Below are 16,320 nucleotides of genomic sequence, written 5' to 3'. Positions count from 1 at the left end.
ACTTGTAAGGAAATGTAAATTAATGAAATACTTTACTAGATACAGCACATTGTTCTAGAATGGGTACCTTTGGGGTCAAGAGAGATCTGGGGTGCAATTCCAGCTCCACCATTTGGACAACTTAAGTCCTTGAGACTCAGTTCCTCCACCTATAAAATAGGAAGTAAGAATAGCTCTTACCAGGTTACTAGGATTAAATGAGAGAACACTTGCAGAGCACTGCCATACAGTAGTCATGTATCATATGTCAGTTTCCACTCCCTTCCCTTCCAACACAATTAAGTTTCTAAGTGCTGTATTAGTGGGGAGCAGAAGTGTCCACAAACATGCTTTGTTTGGGCCACATAGTCTTTTAAATTTTTAATTTGAATTATTTGACAATACTTAGAATTCAGATAGTTCCTATAAAATCTGGATTTCTGGTTTCTCTTGCAATTTACAATGTCTGCGATCTTTATGGGGCATCCACCCTCTGGAGCTGAGAGACTGTCTCCCCTTCCGTTACTCCAGTGCCCACCACTCCTTATCGCCTTAGACCTGCTTCACTGCCTTGCAGTACCTGCCTGGCCCCCAGTGAGACATTTGTGTCTGTGGTCAAAGGGTGAGGTTAATGCAGGAAGGCTTGCTGAGGACATGGGAGCCATGTTTTGAAGGTTCACGGACACAGAGTATATGCTTAACGGACATGAGCTTAAAGCCATGGGTCTCCAACTGGACCTCTGCTGGATTTGAGCAGGTTCTCATGAGTCCTTAATGGGCTTCTTTTGTGCTTAAGGAAGATCAGCAGTGGAGTGTGTAGCGTGACATCACTGAAATTAGTTCACACACGGAGGATTAGAGAGGAGAAAGATCTTCCCAGTACAAGCTTGGCTTTTATTGGAGCACACATCCCCCCTCCACCACCACCTCCCACCAGCAGTAAGAAGCACTTTCACTGTCATTTCCTAACCTGTAAGGATTAGAGAAACACAAGCAAGAGAAGACAAAGAGGGAAGTCTGGCGAACTTGACTAGGTCTCTCTTCATAGGCAAAACAAAAGAAAATATTGGGGCAATTATCTGCAGTCCAAAGCAGATTAAAGAAATTCCAGCAAGGGGGGACGTTTTGCCTGAATGATGGTGCTAATTATCTCGGTCCTCCACTTTAGTGATCCTGGGGAGACCTGGCTTAAGAATGCTTTTCCAGTGAGCTGGCAGACGCAGAAGTGGAGAGCAAATGTACTGTTGTAACTGCAGCTGTGGGTCTGGAGCCAGTGCTGCCTCTATCCAGAACACCTGTGGAGAACATCCAAGCCTAGATTCTGCCCCTTAGACTAGGGTGATTGGCTGGAAAAAAGGGGGTTCTGGAGAAGATGACCAGCATCCGCACGCTGGCACCCAGAGGAGCCATGCCAGCTTCCTTTTCAAAACCTTTACAACTTTTTTTGTAAATGCATATTTTTTAAATTTTTATTGAACTATAGTTGACTTACAATGCTTTGTTAGTTTCAGGTGTACAGCAAAGCAATTCAATTTTATATACATATGTATTATATATATATATGAATATATATAAGAATATATATTCTTTTTCAGATTCTTTTCCCTTATAGGTTATGACAAGATATTGAGTATTGTTCCCTGTGCTGTACAGTAGGTCCTTGTTGTTTATCTATTTTATATAGTAGTGTGTATCTGTTAATCCCAAACTCCTAATTTATCCCTCCCTCTCTTCCCCTTTGGTAACCATAAGTTAGTTTTCTATGTATGTGAGTCTACTTCTGTTTTGTAAATGAGTTCATTGGTATCATTTTTTTAGATCCCTCATATAAGTGATATCATATGATATTTGTCTTTCTCTGTCTGGCTTACTTCACTTAGTGTTACAATCTTGAGGTCCATCCATGTTGCTGTAAATGGCATTATTTCATTCTTCTTTATGGCTGAGTAATATTCCACTGTATATATGTACGACATCTTTATCCATGCATCTGTCAGTGGACACTTAGGTTGCTTCCATGTCTTGGCTATTATAAACAGTGCTGCTATGAACACTGGGGTACATGTATCTTTTTGAATTATGTTTTTCTCTGGATATCTGCCCAGGAGTGGGTTTGCTGGATCATATGGTAGCTCTATTTTTAGTTTTTTAAGGAACCTCCATATTGTTCTCCATAGTGGCTACATCAACTTACATTCCCACCAGTGGTGTAGGAGGGTTCCCTTTTCTCTACACCCTTTCCAGCATTTACTGTTTGTAGACTTTTTGACGATGGCCATTCTGACCGGTTTGAGGTGATACCTCGTTGTAGTTTTGATTTGCATTTCTCTAATAGTTGGCGATGTTGAGCATCTTTTCATGTGCCTTTTGGCCTGAGGGGGGTTTTCTGAGGACAGGCAGGAGATGGGTCTCCTCTGCACGTCTGCAGCTGGCAGAGAACCTGCCATCTAGAAGGCATCACGAGACACTGTTATGGATGAATACCATTAATTCCATACAAGTGATTCCCGAGCGTTGGTCAGTGCACCTTTTCCATCCTCACGCGTGTCTGCATAATGAACTCTCTGTCCCAAGGAAACTGGCCAGGAAGCGGAAGGAGACGATGAGCAGCACGCGGCAGGAGATGACGGTGATGGTGAGCTCCATGGACAAGAGCTACGCGGAGCAGGGCACCAGCTGTGACGAGGCCTTCTCCTTCATGGACACGCACAACCTCAACGGGAGATGTGAGTGCCGCGCGGGGCCTGCCTTCAGGGCAGCTCTCAGGTTTCCAGGATTCCACGTGGTGCTGGGGGTTAGGAAACAAAACCTCCCAGAGAATTCTTAGGCCCTGTTGGTTTCTCCAGTCCCGTCAGATGATCCTGGACACGTCCCCACGTGCCACGGTTGCTTAGGAACAGTGGTGTGGGCGGGGTGACGGGACCGGAGCAGACCGCACGGGCAGCCAGGGCCACGTTTCTGTAAAGACCCGAGAGCAGTGACATGGAGGCTTCCCTCCTCACCCAGAGGAAGGCACCTGCTTCTCACCATCCCTGTTGTTATGCAGCTCCTGTTTGTAAGCGAGGCAGGTGTGCAGTCACACAGGGGAAGCCCGTTATAAAGCAGTTCACTAAATGGCAGTAACAAGCTAATTGTTTATTTGTTTAGTTGACAAGTTCTGCCTTTATTACAGGGCTGTTAGTGGCAATTAATAAGCTAAATTGTATTTCCACTTCAGAAGGCTTATGTTTCACACCAGGTGGGTAAACGGAGCTCAGCTAATACCTTCCATACTGCCACCTGCCATCCAGGTACAAGGCGTTATTTTAGGAAGCCAACAGTTACATGGATTGTATGAATACAAAAAGTGCAGTTGCCGTGTCCCTGGTGATCTTCTCGGGACCAAAACTAAATCCCATGGCCTGTGCCTAATGATGTGGTTCACAGCACTGACAGGTTCAAGGTCAGAGGTTTCTTTAACGTGTGAAATCCATGCCCAAAGGCTGCTGCCGACCCTGGCTGTGCAACCAGGATGCTGGACGGCTTGCAGATGGATAAAGAACAGCTGTCACCAATAGTAATAAAGTAAAGGCTGGGGATTGGGAGAATCACAGGCACATGGTCTCTGGTGCGAGAGGGCTGATCCCAGTGCGGACGGTGTGCGCTCCTGTCCTGACCACCCACCTGGGCTGTTGGGATCTGCATCTCCCCCGGCCCCCCACCCTCTCTGATCACGCCTGCTGTGGTCAGCACCCTTCTCCCACACCTGCCTTTCCCCTACATTCAGCAAGGCTTCGTGGAAAGGCGCGTTCCTTTCTGTTCACAGTGGCTACCATTGTCCACCTTATCCCAGTTAGAGGCCCTACGTTTATTTATCCACATGCAGCCCTGGCCTGCTGGTGCGGGACTTCAGCAGACACGGCTCTCACCCCGGCGGGCAGGACACACTCCTCAACCGTGGTCATTGTCCTTTGCCCTTTCATGTCATTTTCAGTGTAGGTGGCAGAATCTGGGGTACTTCAGTTTACCACAAATTCCATCCCTTTTTTTGTGCAATTTTCTCTGCTTTTTTGTAGCAAATATATTTTCCATTTAAAGATATGTAATGCGTTTAACTGCCAAAATAAAGCAACTTAGGATGCATTTGTGTGGGGGGGGCGAGTCCTTTCCACCACAGACAAGATGAGAATTTTTGTCAGAGCAGTTATTTCTTGACCAACAGTGTGGAAGGGACCACGCGGATACATGCTCGCTCTTTCCATGATAACCCATTACTGTTCCAAATCTTCTATTTCATGGTGAAATTCCTCACGAATAAATTTACTTGGAATTGCCTACCCAAAGAGCAGAAACCTACATTGGTAGTTTCTAGGCTTTTGAAGTTTGAGCAACAGGAGGTATTTGCCTCTGGACAAGATATTTAATTTGGCATTGACTTTTTAAAAAATGAATGTATCTGTGGAAATCCAAAACTGCCCATATAGAGGGGGCTGCTGCAGCAGTGGGGACACAGCTTCTGGGGCTCACCCGCCAGGAGGCGTTATTTGATGCTTCCATCAGTAAAGCCAATGGAGGAAGCATGGCAGGAGGCATTCCACTGTCCTCCCACTCTCTGAACAATGGGTAGGTCTCATCCAATCCCATCCATGGGCAGTGACCCTAATGGTAAACTTTGACATCGTCATACTCTCTAAATGCCTTTAAATTAAAAGAGCAGTTACTGGGGAAGGAAATTTTCATGAGAAGTGTTCATTAGACCACTAGGCTTCTAGCCCAGACCTACTCCAAGCCTGGATATGTTTGAGATCTTTCAGGATTGGGAAGCAAGTAGTTTTTAGGAATGAGACGGTGAGAAAACTGAGGTTGGAGAATTTAAGAATAAGCCCGAGCACATTTATAAGAATGGGGAATAATCCATCCACCAAAGCAAATGGGAGTTGTACCTGAAAGGGGGGAAAGTAGATATGGTTAGTGGGTATGGGTTTAATTCTTATACAAAAAAGGGATTTAAAATATGTTTTTAAAGGTGAAAATAAACATAGTTATTTTGTATCTGCTTTGCACATTTTTACAAAACAAATAAAAATGTCAGCAGGTAATAGGCATTATGCTCCCTGACCCTGGCATGTTTTATAGGTACTCGGGGTTTTGTCCTTGTTTTTATCGACTGCTCTCTTTTTTCCTGGCAGCTTATCATAAACATGCATTATAAATGTGATACTTATCTATTTTAGAAAAATATAACTGACAGGCAGCCTGGGTTCTGGTTCTGTCATTTGCTAATTCTATGCTTGAAAAATATAAACACAGGTAAAATCATTGTCTGAAGGGAACTGCTCCAAGAGAGTGAAAATATATTAACATGTCATCAGGATAAAGCTGACATGCAGTAACCACAGGGATTTGGTAGAGCCTCCCATAAAACAGCCATGTAAGTGGGTATTAGTGTCCTGATCAGGAACTCAGCATCAAATAAACCATATAACCACATCAGAGGAATTAAAATTTAGACTTAGATCTAACCACCTTGAGCACTTGAGCACATTCAAATAATTTATCCTTACACTTTAATGAAATTAAAGTGTTTTTAAAGCACTAATCAATTAAGACGTTGAAGAGAGTTAAACTACTTTAAAAATAGGAAATACCCACTTTCAACGGAATCAGATAAATTGGATGGGATTGACTCTACCTCTTAATGACAGGGGGAAGAGAAGGTGTTATAGTTAAATCTTGGGTGTTTCAGAGGAAGATTTCAAAGAAAAATAAGCATGTTTACAAGGATTTAAAGGCCTAATAAGACAACATGTAGTCATGCAGCTTTCACGTTAAATATAGTACACATGGAGCATCATCTTTATTTTTCATAAAACAGATCATAGCATTGTGAAAAGCTCTCTGAAAATCCAGAATAGGAGCAAGGTGAGGATTTAGCAAACTACAAAAACATTGACATTCAGAATATTCTCCAAAAGCCATGTGTAGACACACTCTCATACTTAGTTGTAAAAATCAGTTCAGTGTGATAGTAAAATTCTGCAAGCAAAGGCTAGAAGTCAAAAGGGAAATTAATGAATTTCTTAATCCAAAATGGCGGCTGTGGTTGTGGGTTTTTTTCCTTCATTTGTGGGATCAGAAAATCTTTTCAGTGATAAAAGGGGGCATGTCCTCTAAAGTACAAGTACCTCCCCGCAGAGACAGTGGAGACTGATGGTATTTACCACATAGACTCAAAGACACGTAGACAGGTAAACCTCTGTTGTTTCTTTGGTCAACAGTCTACCCAGTGTCGTTTCCCCGTGAGTGACCTCAGGGCCGTATTTTCTGGTGTTGCTTCTCTACCCCCGCTGACACGCCTTTTCTCTTATTTACAGCTGTGTCTTCACCATCGTCCTTTACCATGAAAACAAACACCCTGAGCACATCGGTGCCTAATTCCTATTACCCAGGTAACAAAGCTTTCCGTTGTCTCATCTCTTCATAAACCCTGAGCAGTCAGAATCACCCAGGGCTCAATTTGCTGCCCAGGATGCTTTAGGAGCTTAGCGTGTTTGAAGTGTTGTAACCCGATGCTTTCTATGGCTTTCTGCGGGAAAACTGGGGGTCCTTTCATCAGTCATTTACTGTTCTTTCTCTTTTTACTTTCTCTGCATTGACCTGCTTATGATGTATGACAGACCCATTTGTGCCAACTGCAATTTTAGGTGAGAACATTTCCCTTTATCACAGTTTATTACAGGAGTAATTTCTAAAGTCAGTGGCCACTCTGTAGGAGACGGCAGTTTGATGCAAGGATCATAACCCGGACACGAGGGTGGTGGATGGCCTGGAGGGGTTGGGGGTGGGCAGAGATAATAAAAAGACTCTCTAAACAATCTCCATTGATAAGAAGGGTTTGGGTGTGTGTGTGTGTGTGTGTGTGTGTGTGTGTGTGTGTGTGTGTGTGTGTGTGTGTGTGTGTGTGTGTGTGTGTGTGTGTGTGTGTGTGTGTGTGTGTGTGTGTGTGTGTGTGTGTGTGTGTGTGTGTGTGTGTGTGTGTGTGTGTAATGATACCAAAAGGTTCCAATGAACAATCCCGGCTCCAGCGCTCTCCCTGTCCAGGTTCAGAATTAAAAGTCAGCTTTGATCCCAAGGAAAAACACAGTTTGTCATCACTCAGCTGTGTACTTGCAAGACCTAAGGTCTGTCCAAAGTGGTGACAGTCATAAACGTGAAAATAGCTTCTTATTATTTTCACTTATTGCTAAGCACTGAAAACAGCAGTTTCAAAAATAGCATTTTTCTAATTTTGCCAAATGTTATGGAGAAAAATCATCACAGTAGAGATTTGGCCCCCTCCTCCTCCTTGGAGCTACCCAGGGCACCCCCAGCATTTCAGATGTCTGTCACACAGTGGAATTTCAAAGGAGCCGATGTTCTCAACAGCAAAACGACAAGCTGACACTTTATAATCACATGGTTTATTATGTGTCGGATGTCACCAGAAATGAAATAAAATGTTAGCCCCCATGGGACAGAATGCAATGAAAGTAGGAAATATTCCCAGCGGGGGTTAAAGAAAAAATCCCATTTGTCCAGATATAAGAAGGGTGAGGAGAAATGGCATTACCTGGCCGTGATAGAACCACACAAGCATGAGCTGCTGTTGCCTTTGAGACCGTAGCCCGAGCGTACCCGGCTATGTTCTCTCTCTATCAGTACTACTAACCTTACAGAAAAGGGGCACAACACAGATGACTTCAAGGTGTATAACCATCCGTCGCAGCCAGAGCTCCATCCTCAGCTGTGCCAGTCCTGCTTCCTAACTCTCTTTACAAGGGTTTATATCTTGGCAACATAATTTTTCCCCCTGTGCTTCTCTTTTCTCTTAAGTTGTTACGATTTTTATGTAGAGGGTGGTTTTTTTTTTCCCCCTTATGGTGTTTTCTGGGCTTGATTAAGCAAGTTTGTTGCTTGAGGAAACAATGAACTCAGAAGTTGAAGAATGGACCTAAAGCAGACTTGCTGAATTTGCGTCATTTTGAGGACTAATAAACAAGCCCCACTAAAGCTGCCACCTTTTAATCCTGACTGTAAGGGAAAGAAAGCTTCATTTTTATCCTTTTCATAAGTGAGGGGCACAGGCTAATCTTAGGTGCCTGAACAATGCAATCTAAATGCAGATGACATTTACAGAATCTCTTGATAGGCAAAGATTTGCGATTTCTTTGTGTGCCTGGCATTCATCTGCAATTCCTCTAGTAGGTGTTCTGACCTTGGAGGAGCTATGAGTGGGGAGGGCTGAGATGGGCATTGTCAGAGGGAAGAAAATGTTCAGATTTCACAGCAGGATTTAGATAAGCTTATTAAACAAATACCATCTTTTAAAGTTGGGGCTTTGTTATTACGAACACTAATGACATCTTTTAAAGTTGGTTAGGCTTCTCTACAGAGAGAGAGTCACTTGAACAGACAATTCAAATAGCAAAAATGATGCACATTGTGAAAAATAAGTCAGCCAGATCAACAAATAACTGTTACCTTGTTGAGCTGGTACCAACATGCCAATGTGACAAATGGCGGTGCTTGGGGACTGTCCCTTCCACGTCACTCGGTGCGAAGGTGAATCCATATGTTACATAGGTTATCACTTGAAACCATGCAATGAAGATATGCTGTACATCTACCCTGGCACTTTTTGGGAATAGTGCTATTTTAATTTACGCTAAGACAGGAAGACGTGTTTTGTTGTGACTCACAGCTTAGCACAATTAAATCCTCTAGTGCCTTTTATTCTCACAGGCTAAGGTGCCCAGCCCTAATGTATAAAGCTTTAGCATGCCTTTATATCATTTACTTGCAAAAAAAAATAGATAGATAGATAGATAGATGGATAGATGGATAGCTAGGTAGGACCATCGCCTACCTCAAAAACAGCATCCATTTCAATTCAAGATTTTTCAGCTGGTTCATTGAAAATTCGAGACAGTTTGTTAAAGAATGTAGGTAGAATGAATTCTCAGTTCTTAGAAAACCATCGGAACTTTTAGTGAGTAGCTTTATTTCTGATTTCCTCTTAGCCATAATTTTTAATTAAAAATTGTGGGTGGGTAATTTTTAACAAATACAGGAAGTTAGTGACAATGATGTATTTTATCAGTAATCATTCTTTCTGAAGAAGTCAGAGGAAACTGATGAATCACTAATTTTGGTGGAATCAAGATTTTCTGCTAGTTTAGGTGACCCAATTTCAGAACACAGATATCACACCAGAAACCTTCAGTTTCCTCGTCGGCAGCTATGTTCTCAGTAATGGTGTTCTTTTCTTAGATGATCTGGTAGTGTTTAAATGCTTTAAGACGTGTCCACATAATAATGGGGTTAAGATGTCATAGTGCAGTGGGGGTGATACATACAGTGTATCTGTGGACTTAAAACTTCCAAGAATGCCTCGCCCTGGGATCAGAGCACTGTGAGGTTGCCAGTGGATCCACATGGAAGACCCACATGATTCATTTGGGGAAGTGTAGAAGATCAGTCCACAGTGGAGGGCATTTAATTACGTTCATCCCAAAAGGTGCAAAACTGAGAGAACGAGAGGCACAGAGGGGAAACTAATAATGTTCCATGTATTTGAGTATAAAGAGCAGAACCTCCTGCTGGAGCAGCTGAAAGCTCCAGGGATTCAGGGCTTCAGGAGGGAGCCTCCCCTACATCGTGAGCTTGGCAGTTGCCAACAAGCAAATCCGATGTGGAAATGTCCCGGTTTATTTGCAACTGTTCTAATAGATGGGAACATATGAATTTCTAAATTTCAAAGCAAATCCAAATGAAAACAAAAATCATAAAATCAACTTACCACCTTTTTTATTTTGTCTTTGTGTCTTTAGCCACCTTGTAGTGATCCAGGTACCATTTCAGCAGCAGCACATAGCTACACACCTGTGTGCCACCCTTCATACCATGCATCCCAGGTGCTTTGCAATGCAGATAGAAGTGAGGTTTCAAAGCCAGGCCCAGCTCACCAAGCGCCCTTGAACTAAATTTCCTTTGGAGCTGAACTTCTCAGTTTAAACAAACAAACAAAAACCCATAGCTGAATTCCCTATTGATAAACAATCTGGTCATTTTTTTAATTGAACTTATCTTTTCTTATATGTTTTCACTCTTTATGCCTGAAATCAATTCTGATTTAATGTTCTCATTTTAAGTGACTTTCTCATTACATTTTGATGAGACAGACCCTCAGTTGTAAAATGGCTGAGGGGATTCAGCATTACAATGAGTTAACCTGTAGAATGTGGAACTCTTATCCTAATAGCACCTTCCTGCATAAGACATTTTTTAATAGCTACAATTTCTGCAGTTCATTAATCTAATTTACTAGGAGTCTTCCATTAAAATATAGCCTCTTTAGGCTTATTTGACCAAATTCTGACATTAATTTTGTAATACAATTTGGTTGACTTGTTCAAGAAATTTAAGTGAGAAAATGTATGGAGTACAACTAAGACTTATTTAGTCATTACTTGGTTCATGGGGGATGAAAAGCAATTATGATACTATTTTAATCTCCTTTTCTTATTGAGTGCTTAAATTAAACACCTCCATCCTAAGGTGATGGGAGAAATGAGGCTTTGCCCTCTGACCACCTTTGAATAGAAAACTTAACTGTAAAATTAAAACACAAAATAAAAACTACCTGTACTTATTCACACAGTACTATTGCTTATGCCCTGTTTCCTTTTTCTCCTCCTCTTTTCTCCTGATATGTATCTTCTTAAAAGTGCCTATAAATGGTAAGTTCCCCCATGCGCCCGCCCCATGGAGAAGGTGTGGAGGGAATGGGGGGGGGTGTCTTCTCTGTAGAACAAAGCCAGCTGGTTCTGCTGTGCGTTGGCCTGCATGTTAGCTCCTGTAGATCATCCCATGAGTGCTGTGTTAGCCCACCGTATTCTGTCCAGCTTTCTGACCCTGGAGCATGCGAAGTGACTTATCCAACCAGGTTCCTTTCTCCCCCCCTCCCGCCCCCCCAGTTATCTTGGATCTCATGTATCATGTCCACGTTTTCATTGCTAGCTTTGTAAGCCAACCCATCCTGTGCACTTTTTCTTTGCTCACAGAACATTCATACAGAGTTGATTTCCATCATCATACAAACTAGTGAATCTTCGGAAGAACACAAGACTGGTTTTGCACCAGGCCTTGATGAAGTTTCAGACTGAAACTTCGATGAACTTTAGCCCCCAAAGGCTAAAGGATTCTTAACCAACTAGCTTTGGGAAAGCAAGAGATCGTTTGGACTGCTTTGTAAAAACAAAGATTCCTGCCGCATCCCTACTAGTCTTGCCACCCCCACTGAAATCTCTAGACACTTAACTTTTCTTTTTTGCTGAGCCATCACGGGGATCGTGGCAGCCGTAGGTTGAGGGGATGTCAGCAGCCGCTTCTTAGATTCTCGGTGACCCAGTTGTAGCTGCTGGTTCCCCTCATTTTTTCCACGGCCTTCTTTTCCCAGACGAGACACACACGATGGCCAGTGACACCAGCAGCTTGGTTCAGCCCCACACGTACAAGAAGCGCGAGCCGGCCGACGTGCCCTACCAGACGGGGCAGCTGCACCCTGCCATCCGGGTGGCCGACCTGCTTCAGCACATCACACAGATGAAGTGCGCAGAGGGCTACGGCTTCAAGGAGGAGTATGAGGTGAGCACGCACCCCGCACCTGGGCTCCCCCTCCGCCCACCTGGGCGCGGCACCAGGGGCTGTGTGACATCTCCCCTAGCTGGTGGGGCCCACGAGGCCACCAGGAAGGGACCAGCTGTTTCATCCCTGGATCCATTTCCATCCAGCGGTGAGACTTGACCACCGGGGGGATGTCCTACCTTAAATGAAAAGAGGAGAAATACTTCTTCACCTTTTTCTTTATTCTGCATAAATACGCCATGAAAACAGGGGCCTGCCAGGCTCTCTTCCCCATTCCTCATCACCTTTCCTGGCTTTTCCTATAATAAAGTCTGATGTTAAATCCCAATAATTTTGAGGGTTATCTCAGGAAGAAGCTGTCCACCTAGAACAGTTGTAGGCCAGCCAGCAACGTCTTGCATGGAGATGAGATGGCAGTAGAGGGACCGGTTAGTGTCACAGCAGTGACAGATGTCACCGTCCCGCCAGCCCAGGGAGCAGGTCGCTGTCCTGGGATCCAGTGCAGGCAGCCCTTGGGGGCCTTTCCAGGAACAGCGATATATAATCTGGCACCATATATAAATGTAGGACTCACCCCTTTCACAGCCTAATTCTGTTGGAAAGTCTTTCCCGAACTGAAGGGAATTAATTTGAAGAGTCTGGTTCAAAAGAGCACACCTTCACTGAGTGTGTGTGCATGTGTGTGTGTGTGTGTGTGTGTGTGTGTGTGTGGTGAGGGGGGAGAAGGAAGGGGCTTGGATTTCTCTGTTACCTTATTAAGTAAAATTAGTTCACAGTCATTGGTGAAGATAAAGTAGCAGCATGCTTACAGTAAAAATAGGATTAGAAAGCCACATGGCTTTTTAAATCTAAGAACGTGTTTCTGGTACTGCATCTACCTGACTAGCTCCTACTTGGAAAACATCTTGTCTGGAATTAGAGTATTTTTAAAATCAGTTTCTACCACCTCCCTATCCTTCGACGTTCAAACTCTGCTTCTTTCTCTTCTTGGGGGGCCCTCATGATGCCTCAGTTTTATGCCCCAGATGCTGCATTATCTTGGGTTTAGCTTAATTGTCCAAGGTTCATTACAGCAGTCAGGACCCCACCACTGCTCTGTTTCTTTGAAGGCCAGGTCTTTGTTCAACGCAGGCAAATACACAGACACACTTTGCTCTGCTGACACGTGTGTCCTCACGTATTACCAATGACCGCAGTTCAAAAGACTGCAAAGCCAAGAAAACAAACACAAACCAGAGCCCAAAGGTTTGATTTAAGTCCCGAAAATATTTCCAAATGAAGTTCTGCATTTTAGCCATCCTGAAATCCTTAGGTTTGCCTTTAGTGATTTAATTCATAATTCAGTGAAACTGACTGCCTTTGCATATTTCCTCCTGCACTTTTAAAGGCTGGCTTAGGAATTAATAGGATTAAGAGCAAGACTTCCAAAAGCATTAATATCTTATGAAAGACAAAATTAGATTATTGAGAACATATCAGCCTAATGAATAGAGACGATGTCTTTAGTTCTATCCAATCTTCTGAATGCAGATATTGCTCTAATGTTTATTAAACATGTTAATGTCAAAGAGATTAGTTATAGGCTCAAATAACAATTCGTAAAATAACCTGAGTCCAATTTTTCATGGACTATTTTAAAATACCTACCTTAGGACTTCTAATAACACACCATAGATGATGCGTATTTGAAAGTATGCAGAAAATCAGTTCCGATTCACATCTCCTGAAGAAATATGATTTATAAGTGCAAACTGAAACAGTGTATACTCATCTTAAGTGTGTTATAATTGATGATTAAGAGTTGTTGTACTCTGCAATAAAATGTTGTATTAGGGCTTCCCTGGTGGCACAGTGGTTGAGGGTCCGCCTGCCGATGCAGGGGACACAGGTTCATGCCGCGGAGCGGCTGGGCCCGTGAGCCATGGCCACTGAGCCTGCGCGTCCGGAGCCTGTGCTCTGCAATGGGAGAGGCCGCAACAGTGAGAGGCCCGCGTACTGCAAAAACAAAACAAAACAAAAAAAATGTTGTGTTAGTTACAGTTCAAAAAACTCTTTTTCCCATGCTAGCTATTCAGTGGATCAGAGAAGACTGTTTCTTTCTTTATTTTATTGTAGTATAGTTGATTTACAATGCTGTGTTAATTTCTGCTGTACAGCAAAGTGATTCAGTTATACATATATATTCATATTTTTTCATATTCTTTTCCATTATGGTTTATCACAGGATATTGAATATAGTTCCCTGTGCTATACAGTAGGACCTTGTTGTTTATCCATTCTATATATAACAGTTTGCCTCTGCTAATCCCAAACTCCCATTCCTTCACTCCCCCATTTCCCCTCCCCCTTGGCAACCACAAGTCTGTTCTCTATGTCTGTGAGTCTGTTTCTGTTTCATAGATGCGTTCATTTGTGTCGTATTTTAGATTCCACATATAAGAGATATCATATGGTATTTGTCTTTCTCTACCTGACTTACTTCACTTAGTATGATAATCTCTAGTTGCATCCATGTTCTGCAAATAGCATTTTTTCATTATTTTTTATGGCTGAGTAGTATTCCATTGTATATATGTACCGCATCTTCTTTATCCGTTCATCTGTTGATGGACATTTAGGTTGTTTCCATGTCTTAGCTATTGTAAATAATGCTGCTATGAACATAGGGGTGCATGTATCTTTTCGAATTATAGTTTTGTCTGGATATATGCCCAGGAGTTGGATTGCTGGATCATGTGGCAACTCTATTTTTAGTTTTTTGAGGAACCTTTGTACTGTTTTTCCATAGTGGCTGCACCAAACTTAACATTCACACCAACAGTGTAGGAGGGCTCCCTTTTCTCCACACCCCAGAGATGACTGTTTAAAACTAACATATACAGGTATCCAGTCATCACATTATACACCCTAAAGTTACACAATGTTATATGTCAGTTATATCTCAATAAAACTGAGGAGGGGGGGAGTAAAAACTTTCCAATGCCAAAATCATTATCAGCTTTTTTTTAAAAGAAGGAAGGGAAAAAAAGACAAAAGAGCAAACACTAGAGAGGAAAGCAGGAACAAATAGGAACGTGCTATTGGGAAAAGTATGAGATGGAAAGTTCTGTTAGGAATAATCCTAGCACTCAGTAATTTTCAGGTTATTAAGTAGTCCCCCTCCACGGATGTGGGTGGGAGGACCATGGTGGGACAGAGTAAACGGGACATGAGCAGTGATGCTGGCACAAGGGTAAATCTATAGAGTGGCCGCAGGGAGAGGGGAACACCTGCTCAGTGTCTCACCTACATCCCGAAGTCCTCCCTCTCGCTCGCCATCCTTGCCTGCACATGGCTGAATTACATGCCCACATCTTCCCTGGAGGCACAGCCAAGCTTATGGGGATTAATGGGGCAGCGGCAAACCCCAGCTGCCGTTATCCTGCTCGACTTTCTTTAGAGAAAAATCCCAGGGGATTTTTATTCCAGTGTGAATCTGGAAACATCCTTAAGCAGTTATGTTTTAAAGCCCAATTTGGCTTTTAGAACTCTAACCAAATGCACCTCTTTGAATCTTGCTGTGAAGTCTGCAACCTTCCCTCAAACTCACACCAAAAGTCAGGAGTGTGTGGCTGCCTGGTGTCATGTGAAGCTCGGGGATCAGATGGTAAGAGGCCGTGGTAAGAGGCCGTGGTTTGGAAAGAGGCTCTAGTACCAGACTGTGGATATTCCAGCTCAGCCTGGGCCAAGCTGTCTAACCTCCTGGGCCTCAGTTTCCCCATCTGTAAAATGGGATAACTATAGTATCAACCTCAAGGGTATTGTGAGGCTTGACTCATTTAATGCATCATAAGTACTAGAACTGAATCTGATATTCAGTGGCAGCTTTAGCTAATAAAAGAGGAAAGGACTAATTTATAATAGGATCCAAGGCAGGGTGTTCACCCCATGGTCTTTACAGGAAACTGTGTCAATTACAATTTCAGTACCTCTCCTGTGTTCACACTCTGGATAGATCACTTACCATGTATCATCAAAACTTGCCATTCAAAAGTAACTTAAATAAATAGGTAGGTTTGACTCTGTGGACAAAGAGTTTGAGAACTGAGAAAATAAGTTAAATATTTTTTTCTTTTTTAAAATATTGGCGTATAGTTGACTTACAATACTGTATTGGTTTCAGGTGTACAACATGGTGATTTGATATTTTTACAGATTACCCGTCAAAGTTATTATGATATTATTGACTGTATTCCCTGTGCTGAATATTACATCCCTGTAACTTACTCTTTTTTCTTTCTTACAGTTTACCAGATAAAATACAGTTTGCTCAGTTAAACCTGAACTTCAGATAAACAGAATAATTCTTTAATATAAGTATGTCCCAAATAGTGCACAGGACATACTTATACTAAAAACTACTCACTGCATATATGAAACTCAGTTAATATTTAAAAGTATATGCTGTTGGGCTTCCCTGGTGGCGCAGTGGTTGAGAGTCCGCCTGCCGATGCAGGGGACACGGGTTCATGCCCTGGTCCGGGAAGATCCCACATGCCACGGAGCGGCTGGGCCCGTGAGCCACGGCCGCTGAGCCTGTGCGTCCGGAGCCTGTGCTCCGCAACGGGAGAGGCCGCAGTGGTGAGAGGCCTGCGTACCACAAAAAAGAAAAAAAGTATACGCTGTCAACTTTTATTG

At 42.9% G+C, this 16,320-nt stretch overlaps 1 protein-coding gene across 3 annotated transcripts in view; it reads left to right on the top strand.

Annotated features, from left to right (window-relative positions):
- The window catches only part of PTPRM (protein tyrosine phosphatase receptor type M), a 748,579-nt gene that overhangs the window by 589,713 nt on the left and 142,546 nt on the right, over positions 1 to 16,320 (top strand). For all 3 annotated transcript variants that reach the window (XM_082641116.1, XM_082641117.1, XM_082641118.1), the window contains 3 exons: positions 2,554 to 2,705; positions 6,333 to 6,407; positions 11,456 to 11,643. In XM_082641116.1, the coding sequence (XP_082497242.1) occupies positions 2,554 to 2,705; positions 6,333 to 6,407; positions 11,456 to 11,643 (415 nt within the window). The remainder of the gene's footprint in view (positions 1 to 2,553; positions 2,706 to 6,332; positions 6,408 to 11,455; positions 11,644 to 16,320) is intronic.

The sequence above is a fragment of the Mesoplodon mirus genome, assembly GCF_964341445.2.
Source record: "Mesoplodon mirus genome assembly, chromosome: 13".
Taxonomy (NCBI): domain Eukaryota; kingdom Metazoa; phylum Chordata; class Mammalia; order Artiodactyla; family Ziphiidae; genus Mesoplodon; species Mesoplodon mirus.
This window is presented reverse-complemented; position numbering and strand designations above follow the sequence as displayed.